This window comes from Trachemys scripta, chromosome 7, assembly GCF_013100865.1.
Source record: "Trachemys scripta elegans isolate TJP31775 chromosome 7, CAS_Tse_1.0, whole genome shotgun sequence".
Classification (NCBI taxonomy): Eukaryota; Metazoa; Chordata; order Testudines; family Emydidae; genus Trachemys; species Trachemys scripta.
This window is the reverse complement of record NC_048304.1, coordinates 24,879,284-24,900,918: the sequence shown is the minus strand read 5'-3', so window position 1 is coordinate 24,900,918 and position 21,635 is coordinate 24,879,284. Positions and strand designations below refer to the sequence as shown.

General features: G+C 42.9%; 1 protein-coding gene across 1 annotated transcript; it reads right to left on the bottom strand.

Annotated features, from left to right (window-relative positions):
- Positions 1–330: 330 nt before the first annotated feature.
- ASB14 (ankyrin repeat and SOCS box containing 14) lies at positions 331–21,376 on the bottom strand. The gene is made up of 10 exons (XM_034777056.1): positions 21,249–21,376; positions 20,292–20,346; position 19,604; positions 19,366–19,497; positions 19,107–19,265; positions 16,915–17,160; positions 13,760–13,931; positions 9,022–9,565; positions 2,382–2,535; positions 331–972 (listed from the first exon to the last, which is right to left on the bottom strand). Exons 1-10 carry the CDS (start codon positions 21,374–21,376, stop codon positions 794–796), a joined length of 1,770 nt encoding a protein of 589 aa, XP_034632947.1. The 3' UTR covers positions 331–793.
- Positions 21,377–21,635: the final 259 nt, after the last annotated feature.

The window sequence follows — 21,635 nt, the reverse complement described above, 5'->3', positions numbered from 1 at the left end:
ATAAGATTGCTCTAGGTCATATTATATGTAGACCAGCGCTTAATTACTATGGTGACAGGCCATTTAAATACCAAGAATGAGATGTGGAACTACTCTATCTAACAGGAAAGTAGATGTCTAATAAAAAAACAAACGATGAATGTTTCACTACATACTGGCGCTTTGTTTATAACAAGAATTCTATGGCCTTTAACCCCATTTCACTGCTCAAAATTGGGGACTGGCTAATTGGATGAAATAACAAACCGTAATAAGTCAAAACCTTGTCAAACAACTTCATCTTCCTCCCAGCTCTTCTTGGGTGGGAGCAGGGGGAAAGCCTCTCCCTGATTCTAGTCAGAAACTGAAATACCCCAATGTAGGTTGTTAGGACAGTACTTTGGTTCAACAGAAGCAGGATGTAGAAGTATAGCAAGAGTTGCAGCCCAAAGAAGTTTGGAGAAGAATTTGAACTCCTGGTTACAATCTGACCCACATATCTTGAAGGACACTTCCCATTCCATATGTTGTTTGAAAATGCTGACCTAATGCTAGATAACTTTAAAATATTATTGCCATTACCTGTATTTGCTTCTGTTAAGTTCTGGACGCTTTTTCTGCTATGAGGGCTACATGTTGGGTTTCCAATACTTTTTCTGTATTCTACTTTTTTTTATTTTTATCCAAAAAAAATGTTCACCAAAGTGACTTAGAAGCTGAAATCCCAGTAGAGAAAAAGAATTGCATACAATACAGTCTTTGTCCACTTGCATACTCTCTCCAAAATATAGGCCTATGATTCTATGCAGTTGGGTTAGTGGGTTCCTATCCAGTTTCCTTGGCCATAAAGATCATATTCTTTGTACAGTATATATTCTTTCAAACGATTGGGCAGTGGAAGGAAGGTCATGAAGACAGGACAACGCAGACGCAAATTACCCATGGATTTCCGAATCTTCAGACGACAAAGATGTTTCAATGAACGTGGATTTGCTTAAAAAAAAAAAAGAGAGAGACACTTTGTCTGTTACCAATCAAACAAGAAACAACTTCACTTTTGCATAATAGCCCCAAGCAACATTTGAGAAACTTTGGTCCAGATTTTGATTTCCTAACACTTGTTGCATAGTATGTTAATTCTGAACACACTCATTGAAATCACGGGTACTTCCTAGAAGTAAGCAGCTACCCAAAATGTGTGAGGGTATCAGGATCTGGCCTTTTGTAAGGGTACGTCTACACTACCCGCTGGATAGCGATCGATCTATTGAGGATCGATTTATCGCGTGTAGTGTAGACACGATAAATCGATCCCCAATCGCTCTCCCGTTGACTGCTGAACTCCAGCTCGGCGAGAGGTGGAAGCAAAGTCGACGGAGGAGCCGCGGCAATCGACCCCGTACTGTGAGGACGCGAGGTAAGTTGAACTAAGATATGTCAACTTCAGCTACGCTACTCTCGTAGCTGAAGTTGCGTATCTTAGGTCGATCTCCCCCTCCCCCCACCCCCAGTGTAGACCAGGCCTAAGTGATCACCAAATACATCATAGTAACATTTGAAAGTGTAATGAACTGAGGCAGCCTACTTTTTGTGAATCTAAGCTTAAAACACAACTTAACTGAAGTTTGAAGAAAAAGTTTGGCAGAGGGCAATTTAGGCCTAAAGCATAAAGGGGTTGGCTGTTGCCTCATTAACGCACAGAAGTGGGAGAATAATAAAAAGACTACAACGAGTGGTTAGGGTGTTTTAACTTTTCCCTATTACACAGCCATCATCCTTGCCCCTTTATTTTTTTAACTGCACTTGCAGTTACTAGGGGGGAAAATGACAGGGCATGACGAGCTAACAGCTCTATGTGACTAGAGTAAAATAATCTAATTGGAAAGAAACAGCCAATATATATATTTTATATAAAGACCTGAGTTTATTGCAGCAGCAATAGTGCAGGAAAAAGCTTTTAGTCCTAAGCAACATAAACAAAATGAAATATAAGTATATATTTCTGTGGATTCAATGTGCATGCATTTAATTAAGTTACAGTAAGTATATCCTACTGCTGCTTTGTAACTTGGGAACTTCCGAACCACCCAAAATGATACACATTCGTACAGATTTGACTTAATAATATTTTTATCGCAAACACTTCCAAGGCCTGCCGTATTTGGAAATTTTACTTCAGTCTGAATTGTAATTGATTTTTGTTACAAGGATGGGCAGGACAAGGCAATGCTGGCTCAGATTCTCCAAGGTAAGAAGGTGTCTAACTCCCATTGAATCAGGCACCTAAATACCTTTGAGGATCGGGTCCAATGATGCCAAGATGATATAGCAAATAAGCGAGCCAAAAAGTGGTGTCATCTAGAGTTTTGAAATATCCAAAACTCTAAACATCTGACACTTACTCAAAATGGAATTGATTTCTGGCCATAGTGTCTGTTCCTTGAGAACCGCTTTCAGCTTACAGCAGATGCTAACATGATCAACATAATCTAGCATCACTCGCACTACTTTCCCAGCTGCGTGCTTCAGCCATGCCAGCGTTATCACATCACAGAACTAAGAGAGGAAAAAACAATATATTTAAGAGTATAGCATTCAACATTTCTGAGACTCGTTTCCCCTATTCAAATTCCTTTGCAGGACATAAACAATTACATCCCAAAGGAAAAGCCAGGAGTGGGTGAGTGCTGTATCACAGAGGTTGGACTGGTTGGAATAAGCTTCACCTACGTCTTCAAACAGAATGTGAAAAACTGATGGCTAGTTGCTTTCAGTCTCAACTAGCTTAAAGCCATTGTGAAAGTTACATGGAAGTGAACATTCAACCAGCGGCTTTAAAATGTACACATCAGTGCATGTGTTTGTTATAATACGATAGGGAAAAGGGTTTAGAACCACATATGCACTTGTGGTAACTGCGAACCCGCACTTGTAGGTGTGAGATGTTACATTTGTATTATACTGAAAATGTAAAGATGAGCTGTGAAGCAAGAAAAAATATTTCTGTTTTAGTCCTTTGCAATTCATAAAGATTGCCTCAAGTGTGTGTTTTTTTTTAACCTGAATATCAAAAACTGACAGTTCATGGTTTGTTCTCTTTGCTAGAGGCCTTCTTTGGCATGATTGTTGCAAGGCCTGAATTGTAATGTCACATAAAGCAGTTGTCTGTGCTGCAGGTCTTCCTCCATCCTAAATCATAACATGTTTGGACAGAGAAGGAGTTATTGGATGAGGGGCAGCTCAGGCTACAGCTTTGTGGCATTCCATTTCAAGTGATAATATGTTTTTTGCTAAAGTCTTCCAGCAAAGAAAGCCCTAATTCTTCTAATATAAAACAAACTATAAATAAGCAGTAAAGGGCAAAAAGAAAACTTGTACCGTAACTAGAATTCTTTTAGCTGTATGGTCGCTATTTGTATTCCATGCTGGGTGTGCATGCGCTCCATATGCCTGAAACCAAAAGATTCTTGCCAGAAGTGTCTGTTGATCCATTCCTGTATCCCTCTCCTCTTTGTGCTCTGAAATGAGAGCATATGGAGTGGTGCGGACCGACTGCCTCTCCAGTTGCCTTTTTACTACAAACGGCCCTAACATAAGGCTCTACAGCAGAGGGGAAGATGGCTAGGTAGTGGAATACACATAAAGACTACACATCAAAAAACTGTGGGTAAATAACCTTTCTTTTTTCTCCAAGTGATGGTCCCTATGTGTATTCCACTGTGGGTGACTCGCAAGCAGTATTCATTGAGGAGGAGGATGCAAGGACCCTTGCTTACCACCAATTGGAGGACTGCCCTGTTGAAGGATCCATCAGCTGTAACAGTTTGCATCATGGCATAATCAGCTCCTGAAGGCGTGAACAGAGTCTCTCAGAACTGCAGGAGAGGGGCCTCTCACAGTGAAGTTAACAATACAGACAGGACACTAGTCGATTGGGCCATCACACCTTGTGGGGGAGAAACTGCAATTAACTTGTAACAAAGCAGTATGCAGGCCAAAATCCATTCGGAAAGTCTCTGAGAAGAGATTGCTTCTCCTCTCATACATTCCATAAAGGATATACACAGCCTAAGTCAGTGTTTTTCAAAGTTCAGGTCGCAACCCAGTACTGGGTCATGGCACGTAAGGCCACTCAGCAACCCTAGCAGCTCTGATCAGCACCACCGACCGGGACATTAAGAGTGCCATCAGCAGTGCTGCGCAGCTAAGGCAGGCTAGTGCCTACAGAAGCAGGCAGCAGCGGGTTCAGCTTCTAGGCAGGGGGGCCACAGGGCTCCGCTTGCTGCTCCCCCTCACCCTCGAGCACCGGCTCTGCACTCCCATTGGCCAGGAACCAAAGGTGGGGAGGCGATGTCTGCAGGCGAGAGCCGCATCGAGCCACTTGCACTCCTCTGCCTAGGAGCTGGACCTGCTGCTGGCTTCTTCTGGGGTGCAGCGCAGTCCCCAGTGCCAGGACAGGTGGGAAACCTGTCTCTGCACCCCAGCTGGCGGCTGCGCTGCTGACCAGGAGCCAGCGGAGGTAAGTCTGTGCCCCAATCCCCTGCCCCAGCCCTGAGCCCCCTCCCACACCCTAAACCCCTCATCCCCAGCTCTGTTGGGTCGCGCGGGCATCAACGATTTTCTTCAACTGGGTCCCCCCAAAAAAAGTTTGAAAAACACTGGCCTAGGTGATTTCCTAAAGGATTTAGTCCTTTGCAAGTAGAATGCCAAAGCTTGATGGACGTCCAGAGAATCAAGTTTTCCGTCCTCACTGGTGGCATTTGGCTAGGGGACGAAAACGAGCAAGTGAGCAATCTGCTTTAGATTAAATTCTGAGATTACTTTGGGGGTGAATTTTGGGCATAATCTCAGAGAAACTTTGTCCCTATGGCAGATTGCATAAGGCAGATCAACCATAAGGGCCCCTTTCCTAGATGAGGCGATGGCAACCAGAAAGGCAACCTTCATTGATAGGTGAACTAAGGAGCATGAAGGTAAGTGTTCAAACAGAGCCTTTGTTAATGCTGATAGGGCTACACTTAGGACTACCATATCGAGGTAGTTTCATTCTTGGAAGACAGGTTCTGACAATCTTTTAGAACGCCTACTGTAACAGGATGGGTGAAAGGTGTGCTGACATCTGCTAAGTGCACCTGCAGGGAGTGAAGATATAATCCTGAAGTTTTTAAGGAGAGAAGGTAGTCCAAAATGGCGGGGATTATCATCCTGATAATTCTCTGGGGTTATTAGGCGGAATTAGCACCAGATGGAAAATATTTCCCACTTCCCTGTGGAATCCTAAGGATGGATTGTACTGCCTCCAAACGTGCTACTCTGAAACTTTTCTAGGTTTGTCATCCATTCAAATACCAGGCTGTTAGGTGGATGGATGCTGGCTTGGGATGTTTGAGCTTGTCTCTGTCCTGGGTCAACAGGTCCAGGAAGACTTGGATACAGATGGGCATGCTGGCATCTGGAGAATGCTGGCAAGCCAGAATTGTCTTGGCCATTTGGGAGAAAGCAATACCACCAATGCTCCTTCTTACTTGATATTCCTCAGAACTCAAGGTAAGAAGGGAATGGGTGGGAAGGTGTATGTCAGTGGGCCCAAACATTGAACTAGAAATGCGTCCCCTCTGGAGCAGTAGGTCAGACATTTCCTGTTTTTCTCAGATGCAAAGAGGTTCCAAGATAAGGAACCCCACTGCTGAAATATGTTCTGTATTACCAACTCATGTAGCTCCCAATCATGATGCCTAGAGAAGTGCCTGCTGAGACTCTCTGCTACCATGCTGTATACCCCTGGGAGGTGCACTGCTGAGAGGGTGAGCTGGTGGCAGATACACCTGTTCTACAGATTGACTATTTCTATGCAAAGAGCAGTGGACCTTGCTCTCCCCTTGTTGATGTAGTACTCTGTTGTCAGGTGTGACTTGGATATGCAAGGTCTGAATGAAGGGTAGGAAATAGTGGCAGGCCTCATGAACTGACTGTAACCATGAGGTAGGTATGCTTTAGCACTGATAAAGTCCAGGGTCGCCCCAATGAAGTCTATAGTCTGTGAGGTGGGAATTAAAATGGATGTTTCTATTTTTACTTGAAGCCCCAATTAGCATAGGAGACTGAAGAGAGATGTGGTTGCCATCTGTACCACTTGATGAGAGTAACCAATCATTGAGGTAGAGGAACACTGAGCTCTGGTGGCAGAGGCGGGCTGCCACTACCAATAGCCTCTTTGCGAATACCCTTGGCACTGTTGTGAGGCCAAAGGGGAGCAACACTCTATATTGGTAGTGGTCCGGGCCCATGGTGAATCTCAGGATCTCCTGTGCACAGGGCGATGTCTATGTAGAAATAAGCATCTTTTGAATCAAGATGTGTGAATTAAATCAAGCCAATTGCCCTTGTTCAGTGAGGGAACTATGGAGGCAGCTTAAATATCCTGAACCTCATGCGACAGATGAAAATGTTCAACTGTTTGATATCCAGAATGGGTCTCAAGCCTCCTCTCTTCTTGGGAATGATTTTGAATAAAACTCTTCCCCCCTGTGCTGGAGAGGAACTGGTTCTATGGGCCTTATTATGTCCCAGTTTGCAGATCGTACTGGTGAGTGGCTCTCTGTTTCATGCATGCCCTGGACCAATGGTGTAGGGATTTCCCTTGTCAGGATCGGTTCCAACAGAATCAGGGATTCTGGGTCCACCATGTAGATACACTGCCCCTGAGCACACTGCTATCTATCCTCTGACGCAGGAGCGTGGACGGGGCTTCTTTCTTTCCATGGCACCAGTGGTATCAGTCTCATTGCCAGAACCAAAGACTGCAATTCCTTTTCATGGTGCATCAGTAGCGTCAGTGTACGAGGCGTCCACTGTTGTTTTTCCCTAGTCAGTACCAGGGATGGTCCTGCTCCTACAGTTAGCATCTGTTTTGGGGTGTTTTTGCCCTTCAGAGCCAGGGGAATGGTACTGTGCTTCTTGTGAGCTCCTTAGATTTCCATACTGAGGCACAGAATCTCCCCCAACTTGGAGGGTGTCAGAGAAGAGCCCTTCACATTTCTCAGCAAGTATTTACTTCCCTCTTTGGAAGAGTCCTTTAATTTACTCCTATCAGTCCTGAAGCTGGAGACCACCATACTTGGAAGGCACTTCTTGGTTCCTCTGCCCAAACTACAGGGGGGGTCTGATAGGCCAGGATCAGACTGGGGCCTCATAGCATGATCCATTAGGAATCTTCAAAGTCTATACTCACGAGCTTGACAGGTTTGGCTATGAAAGGATCAGCAAACGCTGTACTTCAAAGGGATGTGGGCTTCCCTGAAGCACTAGAGACACTTGAGATAGTCATCACAGACTGGAAAGGCCTGAGGGCAAGATGCACAGTTTTTGAATCTTGGAGTCCTGGGCATACTATGGAGGAAGGAGTGGTTTGAATAGGGAGAGGACCCCCTAAGCCCTGAACCGGTAAGGGCTTGTCTACACAGAGACACTCAGGAAAGATCACCTGAATTAACTAAAGGGGTGAATTACAAGTGGACTAAATTGCATTAAACCCCTATATAGACACTCCCATTGAGAATTCAAGTGGCCTTAATTCATTTTAGCTTAATTCACTTCCAAAGTGAATTTGGGACTTGTTTACATGAACAATTTGTTCATGACAAACTGGGGTTTGAATCTGCCCTGCACTAGTTTGCTGCAGACTAAGAGTCTGTCTTCACTACCCACGTGAAAGCGCTGCCGCAGCACTGCTTTAATGTGGCTGTGTGGTTGCTCTCCCAGTGCTGCAATAAAACCACCCGCCCAAGGGGAGTAGCTCCCAGCGCTGGGAATGCGACTCCCAGCGCTGGTGCACTTTCTACTCTGTCACTTTACAGCACTGAAACTTGCATCGTTCAGGGGTGTGTTTTTTCACACCCCTGTAAAGTGGCAGTGTAGACAAGGCCTAACTGTTCATGTGGACCTTGCTGATATGCATTAACAGTCCGCCAGTTCACTTTAATCTAGGCCTCTTTGAAATGGACTAGATTAAAGCAAGCTAGCAAACTGTTAATGAGCATCAGCAGAGTCTACACGGACAGTTAGTCTGCATCAGGCTAGTATGGGGTAGATTCACACCTCAGTTTGCCACAAACTAAATGTTCATTGTCAAAAAATCCAAAGCTAAAATGAAATAAGGCCCCTTTAATTCTGAGTGAGAATCTCCACACGGGTTTAGTGCAGTTTAATTAACCCACTTTTAATTCATACCTTTAATTCATTCAGATTAACTTTTGAAGTGTCCTCGTGTAGACAAGCCCTAAAACTACACTAAGTATAAAAACTATGTATCTAATACCTATTTGCAGATCATTACAAATAGAAGCAGAAGAGTGCTGACTAATGCTATATAGCTAGCAAAGGAGTTCTGCCTCAGGCCATGGGCTGCACGAATCAACTGGAAAGGCAGTCCATCCGCACCACCCCCTTATGCCTTTCGTTTGGAGCATGAGAAGAAGAAGGGTGCAGGCACAGACAACACTGCTAGCAAGAATCTTCTGGTCTCAGGCACCTGGAGCGTGTGCACAGCCCCAGTGGAATATACACAGAGACCATCACTCAAAGAAGCATATATTTTCTTTGCAATTCATGTTTAAAATAGACTTTTCTGCATACATTTGTTTTTAATCTGCATATTGGATCATCAGGTGTAAACTATATTCTTGGCTGCTCTATACTGTCAGTTCCTGGATAAAAGCTGTTTTTATGGTAGCCAGACTGGCATTCACTTATACAGTTCACATAATTCACATTGTCTGGAATTTGATCCTTGAAACTATTTTATTGTTATAATTTGTTATCATAAACAAGGTTTCACATTCAAATTTACCACCACAACTTGTCTTCAGAACTCTGTCTACTACTTCCTTTATACATAAATTCTGTATAGTACTTTAATCTCAAACATGCTATATTAGCAAACTATATTTCATTATAATACATCAACAACAAGTACATTTATTTAATTTCTAGAAAAATAGTGGCTGCAAAACAGTGACATAAAATTCCTAGGGAAGTACTTACCATGTTATCTTTGATAACAGAAGGAGTCCATCCTTCAAAGGCATATGGGGAACGAATGTTGTCTCCATGCTGACAATCAAAGCAGCGGTACACATCATACCCATAATTCAGCAACATTCTTAACACGATTTCATCTTTTAGAGAATACTGCAGAGCTGAGGGGAAATGCGTCGTATTCACTCTGCAGAAGTAATTTACATTGGCCCCATGCTGAAGCAGTAGATTGATTAGCTCGTAGTTGCCCATTCTCAAGGCTAGCTGGAGGCACTTAATGGGGTCTTGATTTGGCAGGGCTCCAGCATCCAGAAGCAGCCGAGTTGAGCAAATATCCCCATTTGAGACAGCAAAATATAAAGCTGATTTCCTCTGATCATCGTAGCCTTTGCGAACCCTCTCATGCAACATGAAATTGGCATCGAACCCAGATTTGAGGAGAAACGCAAGGCACTGAGGATGTGCTCCTGCTGCTGCTGAGTGAACTGGACTTATCCCACTCTCCTTAATGGCAGCATAATCAGTAACTGAAGCTAGCTGCTTTAAAGCGCTGGAGAAAGAAAAAAGAAGGAATATATAGCTATATATTCTCTAGTACCAACCTTTGAACGTCTCTGTGCTGCCGTCTTTGTTACATGCATCTTAGCTGGGTTACAGAATTGTGTTCTGCTTTGCTTACAGTGTTGTTCATTTACTACCAAATGAGTAGCCTGGTATACTACACATCTGCACTGGCCTTAACCTCTGACAATTACATGATAACCAGCTATCAATCCTACAGATTTCTAAACTACTGGACTAAGCATCAAATATTATGTCTTTCCCTTTTGTCTTTCAGGAACATTCCATTTCCCATTTTTTAGCTAATGGAATAACATCATGACTCCTTAGAGAAGAACTTCCCCATCCCATCAGTTTGGAGAAGTCTGTAGAGAGCACTCACTCTTCTGTAACCTACAGAAAGTGGGAGCGCCCCTATTTTGTTGACCACAATGCAGTGTTACTAGTAGCTAAAAGCTGTGGTCTGGGACCTAAGGCACCAAGTTCTATTCCTGACATGGGCACTGAATAGTTGTATGACTGAAAGCAACCCAACACTTCCAGTGCCTCTGTTTCCCAATCTGTAAAATGAAGGTGATCCTTATTCCACAGGCATGTCTGACAGTTTAATGTCTTTAAAGCACCAAGTGCAATTGTTTTTGTATCTGGTCCTGCTCTCTGCAGGTACATCAGGAGAGGATATGGAACAGCTCTGGCCTAAGTCACCTGACCATCCAGTTAGAGCACAATAAAGGAAAGATAGGTACCTTATAGTAACTGGAGTTATTTGAGATGTGGGTATTTGCTGTAGGTGTACATGCATTCCATGCACCCAGGACCAGAAGTCCTTCAATAGCAGTGTCCACTGGTCCATGCCTGCACCTGCTCATGCTGCAAGCCGAGAGTGTAAGAGGTAGTAGGGTCCAACCACCTCTCCAGTTCCTACTCTACCACGAGTTATCCAAAGCAGGGGGGAAAGAGTGTGAGTCGTGAATATCCATAGGGAGCACACATCTCGAACTCCAGTTACTACAAGGTAAGTACCCCTCCTTTCTTCTATGAGTGCTGGTCCCTATGGGTATTCACTCTAGGAGACTCCCAAACAATAACTGTTGAGGAGGTGGGTGCAAGGAAGAACTCTTGCCACAGATCACAGGATTGCTGGACTGAAGGAAGCATCCTCAGCTGAGGCTTGAATATCAACATTGACAGGTCTGATCATTACACTAGGAAGGCATCCCTTCTGGAGCAGCACCCGTGAGCATCCTGAGAGCAATAAGCTGGGGACTTTGGTTTCCTGAGCTGCACAGAGGTCACAAGATGGGAATCCCTAATGGTTAAAAATCCATTGGATCACCCACATTAGAGCTCCCACTCACATCTTTGTGACAATTCCTGCTTAGGCTGTCTGCTAATCCCTAAATTCATAATCCCTGCCAGGTGCAGGGCAGAAAGGGAGGTTTGATGCTAGGTAAACCAGTTCCAGAGCTGCAGAGTGATATGGACCTTGCTCCCTCGGTTTGTTTATATATTAAACCGTGGTCGTGTTGCCTGACCTGAGCTGGATATGAGTAGAATGGATGAAGTGCAGGAAGTGCTTGCACACTCTGTGGAATGCTCAAAGCTTGAGAAGGGTAATGTCGTGTGGCCTCTCGTGGAGTCTAGAGCCCTGAGCTATACATTCATTCAAGTTTGCTCCCCAGCCTAAAAGGGATGCATCTATCATGATTAAAGCTATGATTTTGTCATGGACATTTTTAGTAAAACTCATGGACAGGTCATGGCTTCTGTAAACTTTTGTTAATTACCCATGACCTGTCCGTGACATTTACTAAAAATGTCCATGACAAAACGGGGAGGAAGGAAGGTTGAGCTGCCCCATGGCTGGGAGCTGGGAGGAACCCCAACCTGTGGCGGCCACCCGGGGACTGGGAAGGTCTGGGGGATTCCCCCCAAGTGGGGGAGCTGTGGGGGACCCACCCGCCAGTGGGGACTGGGGATCTCCAGGGGATTCCCTTGCTGGCAGCAGTAGCTGAGGAGCTGCCAGGGATCCCCCACTGCCCACAGGGATTGCGGAGCTGCGGGGGACCCCCACCACTCCAGGCGGCAGGGGTCCCCTGCAGCTCCCGGCCACCCCAGGAGGTGGGGGTACCCTGCAGCTCCCAGCCGCCAGGGCTGAGATCCTGGAGGTCACAGAAGTCACGGATACTGTGACTTCTGCGACCTCCGTGACCAAATCATAGCCTTAATCATGATTACCTTTATGGGTGGGAGTAAAGGAACCACCACACAAACATGGTCACTCTTTTCCTAGTAGGTGAGAGATGCTCAGACAGTGAGAGGAAATCTGATTCTTTTGTCAAAGGAGTCCTTGTTTGGAAGATAGACCCTTGTAGCCAAGTCTGGAGACTGCATAGGTGGAAACCGGCAAAGGGAGTCACATAGATGGATGCCGTCATTGTCCTAGGAGGACCAAATAGGATTGGACCGTCATCTGATGACTGAGGCAAAGTTGGATACTGAGGTCTCTAATCATGAGGAATCTGGCCTATGGTAAGTAGGCTCTGGCTGCATGGAAGTCTAGCACTGCTCCAATAACTGTTTAAGCGGACTTTTGTGCTTTTACTTGAAGTTCTCAGGAGTGGCATACGTTGAGCAGGGCAGAATTTCTACTTGCACCTCCTTATATGGCCATTCCTTGAGGAGCCCATCGTTTAGACAGGTGAATATATGGTGGTGTTGCCAGCCTTGGTACGCTACCCCTACTGTCATGACCTTTGTAAAAAATCCTTTGCGCTGCTGAAAATCCAAAGGGGAACACATTGCACTGGATGTACTTCGAGCCTACCATGGGACACAGGGATCTCCGGTGCACCACGTAGATATCTATCTGGAAATAAAACCCCTTTAAATCAAGAACCACAAACCAGTAGCCTTCATTCAGGGAGGGGATGATAGAAGCCAGGGTAATCACCCTGAATCTTGAGTGACAGATGAAGACATTCAATTGCCTGATATCCAGATTGGGTCTGCAACCCGCCTTCTTTCTTGGGGTTAGGAAATACCTGGAGTAAATGCCCTTACCCTGGTGTTGAGGAGGTACCTAGGTGGATTAGGTAGTCCACTTCCTCCTGGAGAAGCTCTTAAGAGAGAGGTCCCTGAAGAGGGACAGGAAGGGAGGTCTTGGAGAAGAGGTAGCCAGGAACTCAATGGTATAGCCTATTGAGATGTCTAAAACTAATTTCTCTGAAATTAGATGCTTCCACATCAAAAGGAAATGGGCTAGACAGTTACCAAAAGGGGGTAGAGAGTGGTTTTGCAAAGACTGGCTGACATCTCTCAATCATCCTTTCAAAATGACTTCTTGATAGATGGCTGGGTCTGGAGATGGGACAATGGTGGTGGAGCACTAGTATGAGCAGGGACAGAGTAGCAGATCTCACACTTCGACAGGAAGTAAGATTCCCCTAGGCAGTGTAGAGGTAACTCTCCTGCAGATTGCTAACTGGGAAGACAGGAGGCCAGAGAAGGCAAGGCTTGAAGCCTTGGACCTTGGGCATAAGTGCCCCGAACACTGGGGGAATAAAAATGGTGGGGGTGGGAACCTGACTCCACTAACTAACTACAACTTAAGAATCTACTAACTAACCAGTAAAACCTAATACAACTATTTACAATATTTACAGAGAATGGATTGATGAAGCTAGAAGGCTGTGGACATAAGAGGTCTCCGCTCCAGAGTGTGAGCAGTAGAAAAGGAACTGGAGTGGTGGTTGTTTCTGTGTCACCCCTTATGCCCTCAGTTCACCGCACAAGGTGGCACAGGTGCGGACCAAATGGACATTGAGATTGAAGAATTTCCAGTCATGGTGCATAGAGCACATGTGCACCCACAGTGACTATGCATAGGGACCAGCTCTCAAAGAACAATAATAATTTTTATGAAGGAAGCAGGAGGAGATGTAAGGGATTAAATGTTCCCCCAAAACAAAGCGAGTGCTGAGCCTATCTGGACTGGCCTGACACATTCAGGCACTGAAGACTCATGCTTATAAGGCAAAGGAAGACACCCCCCCACACACACAAAAGCAGTGTATTTAACTGCCTTTTTTTTTTTGTATAAACTTTAAATGTACATATTTTGCAGAACCTATTCATCATTACTCATTCTTATTTTTCAAATATTTATTTCATTTCAACTCACAGAAAGTGTCCTCTGTATGCAGCTCTGTGGATAGGCAAGTGACCTGAGTGTTTTGGCACATTGGCATCAGCTCCATATTCTAGTAAAAGAGAGAGTGAATCTGGATTTCCTCCTCCAACAGCTTCAAATAATATGGAAGCACAATCAGCTGCCTGTGAAAGGACATCAGCACCTAGGGGAAGAAGGAACAAGGGTTTTCATAGCAGCTGCTGTAAATATCCAGTAACAATTATCAGAGGGATAGCCGTGTTAGTCTGAATCTGTAAAAAGCAACAGAGGGTCCTGTGGCACCTTTGAGACTAACAGAAGTATTGGGAGCATAAGCTTTCGTGGGTAAGAACCTCACTTCTTCAGATGCAGTAACAATTAGTATCTTTAACTCCCCAATTGCTACAGAACTGTGATTTCTACTCTTCATGAAACATAAATGTTAGAGCAATAGCCAGTGTTTTCGCTCACTGTAAATCCTTTGAGGTAGCATCCTTGACTTCCTGTGTGTTTGTACATTGCCTAGTGCAGTAAGGCCCCAATCTCTTTGGGCATTATTGTAATATAAATCTTCATAATAATGAAACACCATAATTAGAAGATTGCATTGCGTGTTATTCTCTTACATGAGTAGTTGGTTTTTGGACTAAATACAGCACAATTAATTCAGCAGAGAACAAACATATGTAAGGGTAAATTAAAAATGTACAAAGCACCGGAACAGAGACCTGAAAAGGAGTGAGATGCATTTCATTACAACAGAAAGACATGGAGAGTATAAACTAAAAAAGGCTCACTTACCAAATATTATTTTTTGAATATATTGCCTCTGGCAGGGGCTGAGGAACTTGAGGGAGGGGGGATTGCCACTGCAATGAAAATATTGGGAAAGGGACTTATGTATGCTTCCCCTCCCCCTCCCCCTCCCCCACTGTATCTTGTAAAAGTGAGAGTGGACCTGGCTCGCATGGGGATCAGGGGCAGTGGCAAGATCCAGAGGAAGAGCTGGAGTGACTGTTGCAGTGCAGGAGATCAAACCTGCTGCTGGGGAGCCGGTAGGAACAGCTCTTCTCTCCTCCCCTTCCAGCCACCGTAGGTCCCAGCAGAGGCATATAGCCCAGGGAAGGGACAGGGCCACATGTGCCAGGATGGGCTGGGAGACAGGGCACCAGCACATAGGCCGGGACAGAGAGGGTGTTCAGTGCACAGGGCATCAGGAAGTGCAAAGATGCCCTTCAGAGTTTGGACCTGATCCCTCAGCCCTCCACCCTCCTCACTGAGTCTCAGTAGCTCCCCTTGCTCCCCCTCATTCACAGAGAGCTTCTGCTGGCCTCTTCCCCCCACAACTCCCATGCCTCTGCAGATACACACTGATAGTATATGCCCTGTCACATGCTGATGGAATCCATTTCAAGGCAATTTGAGTGTGGGGGACCGCATGCATCCCCCTTTATTACAGAACGAAGGGGGATAAAATCCTCCACTCCAAAGTGTCTCACTCTCTTCCAGAGATGGCTTGTCTACATGAGTAAATACTATTTTATTTAAGCATGATTGGAAATGCTTTCATTAACTGACACAATGCTGACCACAACTTTGTGGTCGGTGTAGACCAGGGAATGGAGAACTGCGGCCAGTGGGAGCTGCGATCGGCCGAATCTGCGGACGCTGCAGGTAAACAAACCGGCCCGGCCCGCCAGCGGATTTTCCTGATGGGCCGCGGGCCAAAGGTTGTCGATCCCTGGTATATACAAACACAAGTCATATGTCAGTTAGTAATGGTTAAACCTCTGTCGTAGTGGTTCAGTTTAAATACTACAACATGTTCTCAGGTAGACAAGGCCAAAGACAGGCTTTTACAGTGTAGATCTGCAGAAACAACATTATGAAGGAGAAACAAAAATTACTGTCTTAACAACAAAATCTTGATGTTTAAAGTGACAAGGTGGGTGAGATAATATCTTTTATTGGACCAATTTCTGTTGGTGAGAGAGAGAAGCTTTTGAGCTTACACAGAACTCTTCTTCAGGTCTGGGAAATGTAGTCAGAGTGCTACAGCTAAATACAAGATGGAACAGATTGTTTAGTATAAATATTGCCAGGGACCGTTCAAAGTGAAGTGGCCATTAACATGACATTTACATTTTTTTCATGGCAAAGTTAATGGCAATCAAGAGGAAAAGGAAATGCTATTATCTTCTCTTCCCCCATCTTCATTTTAATAGTGTCTAGGCCACAGTACAGGATGAAGTGTTAGCTGAAGACTGAAAACTCATAATGAACATGCTCTCTGTAACTGTAAACAAAGGCCAGGTAGATTTAGCCTACAGTTCTCTTTGGGAAGGAATATATTTAAAAAATTACATTGTGTTGTGTTTATGCATTTATGTTGCTTGGTCACAAAGCTCCTTTAGTTGGAGGTATTCCTTTAGTAACAAATGTTATCTGTGCTATGTGTAAAAGGCATGTCATATGATGATTAGTTTAATAGTATTCTAACCACAAAACTTTTGAAAGACTTAAGGAATCTGGGTAGATATAATAATGATTTGAAAAGATAATGTAGTATGGATGTCTTAGAAAAATATCGAAATTTAGTAGTTTATGTAATGATACCAACAATTCTTAACTGCTGTGTTTGTCCTGTACTTTGTAAGAGTGAAGTTCTTCAGGTGATTAAAGATGTACTGTAGTGAGCAAACAAAAACGGGATACTGTGCAGAAAAAGTCATTCCTATGAGCTAACGTGCATACCCTTGAATATACAAAGTGACTGGTGTAATTCACTGTAAAACACTCTACATAAAACCATCAATTTATATACTAGGTTGTATATATTAATACCCGTCCACTATGTTAGTAGTAAGAATGTCACAAGGCTTCCATTTCCACTCAAAACCTTATTTTGGTACGGTAATATTGTACTAACAGGGGAGCTAGCAATTCTACTTTGCCACCACACAGGACAATTATTCATGCCCTCAATGGGAGGGGGGGATTAATTTACTCACATTTTGAAATCATGAATTTTCTGCCAACACACATGGCTATGCAATTTCAACCCCTTGTCTAGTCTAAAGAATAAGAACTTCGTAGGATCTTTCTGACAACCACCAGTTATTAAACCAACATAACAAACTGTTAAAAATTTTGATATAAATTCTCACCTTTTCGCAGTAAAATTTCCATAATTTCCGTATGCCCAATCTGTGCAGCCAGCGCTAGGGGAGTGAGCCCATATGCACTGCGGGGATCAGGATCTGCTCCAGAGCAAAGCAGAAGGTTCACAATATCTTTCCTGCCTAGTCTGGCTGCTTCATGTAAAGCTGTCCTCTTATTCACACACTGCAAGTTTACATTTGCTCCAAAACTTATCAGCAGGGAGGCAATTTCATATAAATCATGTTTAATTGCTGTAAGATAATAGGTGAAACATCAGCTATTTAAAATATTATTTAACAATATTCTATACACTATTGTTTCTGTTGTGCAACTGCCCAGGAGAGCCTCTACTCTGCTTTCAGCTGTTCTATTTATACCCAGAGATATCTAAGAAAGAGAATGAATAGATGGGGAATATTTCCCTCTATCTCTGTGATCTTCTATACCATTAAAAAGCAGAGCACTGTCATACAGAAGAGAGAGATTAGTGTCCCACAGTTGCCTGCAGCACTTTTACCAAATGATGCAGTATCTGATGTTACATTCTTCAAATACTACAGGTTAAACAGCGGAGAACATGTAACCCAGGTGGCTGCATTAGAGAGGTGTACACCTTCTCAGCCAAGGATGCAACTGACTTTCTAGTGCAGTTGGCTTTGAAAGCAAGTTTCCCTGTCTATATGGCTTATCCACTTGGATTTGGATGTTTGTTTTTTTCTTCACTTTTCTCGTTCCTTGGCCCTTGTGCAGGAAAACAACCACTCCAACAACGTGAATTTCTGAGCACACTTAAGAAATTAATAGCACCCTTCTAAGGTTCAGACAGCAGGGCATAGGTGCTGGCAGTAGGGGTTCTGGGGTTCGGCAGCACCCCCTGGCTTGAAGTAGTTTCCATCATATACAGGGTTTACAGTTTGGTTCAATGGCTCTCGGATCACCACTATACAAACTGTTACAGCACCCCTGCAGCAGGGTCCTTGCTTGTTCATGGTAGCTAGGATTGAGTCAGAAGAAGGCAACATGAATCTTTTTTTTGAGGGGAAGACCTGTCTTGTTCCACCTAGACCGCTGAACCTTTGCCATGTAGAGTGCCTTGGGAAGAGGAGGGTCATCTAGACCTCCTTGCTTTTGAGGGAGTCTTTGAGAAAGAAATTCTCAACTTTTTGTTTTCCCTTTTTAAAATTTTACCTCTCACTCTTTATGGGAGGTAAGAAGCAGTTGCAGGGTCTGCTTTGCATGTGAGAGCTTGGCAGCCCGGGCAATGCCCGGCATTGGAGAGCCTGCAGAACTTAGCTTTGTTGTGATTCTGCAAGGGACAGCTCATTGCACATTGGAGCAAGAGTCCCACAACATCCCATATGCTGGTGTGAACCTAGAAATTCCCATAGGACTTTGTAGCCTACTCCATTTTTTAAACTTTTTACTTAGCTGGCAAAGATATTGACTCTCCACCAACTGGAGACTGAAATAACTGAGCTCTAGTAGCCAACAAGTCCCAGGTTTGCAGAAAATCACCTGACATCACCAAATAGCCCTGATGCCGGAAGAGAGGAAGTATCTATTGTTCATCGTTAGAAGAAGTGAGGTGGTTAATCTCCAGAGTTATGAGATACTTTCAGACCTCCAAAGGGGTAAAAATCTTTCAAAAATAGATTCTCTCACAATACATTGATGCTTCATTTTCCAATCCTGGCCAGCCCCCAGAAGTGCAAAAGCAAGCACAAATGAGGGATTCTGAAAAAAAGTTAACTAAACTTTCTTTGAACTTGGGGGAAAAAAGGCATGGTTCAAGTTTTGAGGGAAAGATTGTGCAGATTCTTATTTTATCTGAACTGATTCACCATCCCTAATATGTCATTTAGTTATGGCTCATCTATACTACAATCATACCTGTCTGAGGAAACTTGTTTAATAGTATAGGCAGGTCCTCAACTGGATTTCTGGTCTTTTGTGGGTGTTAGTCCTTAGAATGGATTGGGCTTTAGTTAAAGCATTGATACCAACTGGAAAGAAAAGTGAATGACAAAGTGTTCCTCTGTCTTTCTCATGGCCAATGGAAATATATAAAATTCTGGAAACTGAAAGTTTTACAGACTTTACAGTCAACAACAAAAGATTTCAAGATACAAAACAAATTTTTCATGCAATGAAAGACATGAATAGAATTTCCCCCCACCATAAAAAGTATTTGATTTACCTATAACTAAAGAAGAATCTCCTTCTTCATTCTTAACATTAGGATTGCAGCCACTGAGCAGGAGAAAGTGGACATTGTCTAAGAGGCATTTGTCTACTGCTACAAAGAGAGGAGTTTCGCCTTTCAGACTGGTCTGCTCCCACACAATGGGGTCTGAAGCTGAAAGATATCCAGGAAAACAGCACACATTGGGAATGGAACTAATCATCAAAACGGACTTAGTAAAACTTACAAATGAGGAGCACAGAATGCTCTTTACCCTTCAGAGTTATTTCTAGGATGTTCTTGTTTAATTGTGCTGCAGCTTCATGCAAAGGAAGCCAGCCTCGCTGATCAGCTTCCTTAAAAGCTGAACTGTGCCTCATCAACTTCAGCAAGTCTGCTTCTTGGCCTGCAGAATCAGAATGATATCATACTACTTAGCAGAAAAGAGAAATGTCAACACAATTGAAATCTTGACTCCACTTACATCAAGGAAGATTTTGAGTAACACCAACCCTGTTACTACAGCCAGAACTGGCAACTTCGCTTCTCAAAACAATTTTCTATCTAAGGTTGATTTAAATGAATGTAGTGATAATGATATCACTAATGATAGTGATTTATTGGGCTCATTTTCTCTCGAGGAATCCTCCAAAAGCATTTCAGAAGCTGCATATATCAGAATTATATGCATATAATCAATGCTTAATTAGGCTTCCTATGCTACAATAATACAAATAGTAAATAAATAGTATAAAAATACAAATAATAAATAATTAGTATAAACATTTGAAATTCAGCTGCCTCTGAAATAGAACATGACAGCTACTGAACAGCTCAAAGGAACTCTACACAAGAGTTTGCAACATGAAGTTAATACTTGTCCAACTGAATCTATATATGAATTTTCAGCTCTGCAGAATAAAATTAAGCTAGAATTTGAGTAACACACAAAAGCTACTTTTACTACCTCTACTCTTGCTAAAAATGCCACGGAATGTTTAACTGATCATAAGTGGTCTGGTCTTCAATTTTGCATCTCATCTGAAAGATGGAATCTCCAGTAGCATAGTGCCCAAAACATCATTCTGGGTGTTCAGTTCTTAGAAAGTGAGGGAAGAATGCAACCTACTCAGTCCTTAACAAAACTTCCTACACCAATTAAATTAGAAGAGAGTGATGATTTGTGTGTTTGTACTTAACTGCCCGTATTGCTGTGATTATCTTTCCATGTTCTGTGCTCATAACAAACTGGAATCTGCACAAACAGAACAAAATAATTATAATTTATATCAGTTAAAGGGAAAATATGCATGCTATTAAAGTAAAAATAAATAAGTAAATGCTGTAACTATCTGCTGCTTAATAACAGAGCAGAATCATTTTGATTTGTTTTGTAAATAGTAGATACTCACAAAATTTACTTATTTATTTTACTTACTTATTTTCTATTATTTGCTGTTTCCCAATTTGCACTAGTTACCTATTGTGACTCAATGAAACACATTCACTTTGAAAAGGAAGCTGAATTTCACAGTCTCTTGATCACAGTTCCTAATCCTTGTAACAAAAATCCCAATGATGAAGGATAAGCATATAATTAGAACTCAAGTTTTAATATAGAAAAATAGTTTGTACTGCATGTTATAGCTGCATAGAACATGGGGCTTTTTCTTTGTTAGAGCCTGTACCAGTATAAACCATAACTCTTAGCTCATATATAATAATTTTCAAAGAGTACAATATAAATACACTCTTCAATTTCAGTTAACATGGATTCACACCTCTTTCCCTCCCAAGAGTTATTTGGAAGTCCTAGGTTTGTACATGCACAAAAATATAAGATTTGTGAACTTTAGTCACCCTTTTGCTGAATGTGGTATAAATGTGCACTGAAACCGCCAAACAAGTAAGTTTCAAGTGCTCTCAAATTTCACTTGGGAAAATTTCAAACAGCTCACCTCTATTATGTGTACATATAAAAGGAGAGGCAGCTTATACATGAACCTCAGTAACATTAAGCAAGCAGTCTACAATGGCAAGCATTATCTTGCAGGATTACGTATAAAAATACTAACATAAATAGACTATTACATAGTAATAGCTTGTAACATAGCTCCCAGTTAAACTGCCAGAACATACTCCACAGCAAAGTATTACCTATCACTCTCTGCAGAATCTGTAAGTGTCTCACTTTTATGGATATGCTGCAAGCTTTGTTGAATAACATTCTGGGTGAGGATGTCATCATCAAAGTCTTCATCATTCACATATTTAGAATTAGACATTTTATATCTGTATAAATTGGATCACAAGCAGCGAGGAAAAAAAAGTTCTATATAGGAGGCAGTTTTTTAAATCTTCAGGTTAATTGTAGATTTCCAGAAATAGCAAACGCCACAGAGGACTTAGGTACTGAAAGAAATACGAAGAATTGTTACAAATCAGAAACAATCCTCCCACCTTGATTTCCCCATGCCCCAGTACTTTGTTTTAAACAATGCAAAGACAGTCAACTGTTCTCTTCAGAGTAGGAAATATGTTCCA

Coding starts and splice junctions, on each gene's coding strand:
- ASB14 (XM_034777056.1), bottom strand. CDS start 21,376: ATGTCTAATTCTAAATATGTGAATGATGAAGACTTTGATGATGACATC. Junction 13,932..16,914: donor GGAAATTTTACTGCGAAAAG/GTGAGAATTTAT, acceptor TTCTTCCCCTAG/GTGCTGATGTCCTTTCACAG. Junction 973..2,381: donor AGAAATCAATTCCATTTTGA/GTAAGTGTCAGA, acceptor TTTTTTTTTAAG/CAAATCCACGTTCATTGAAA.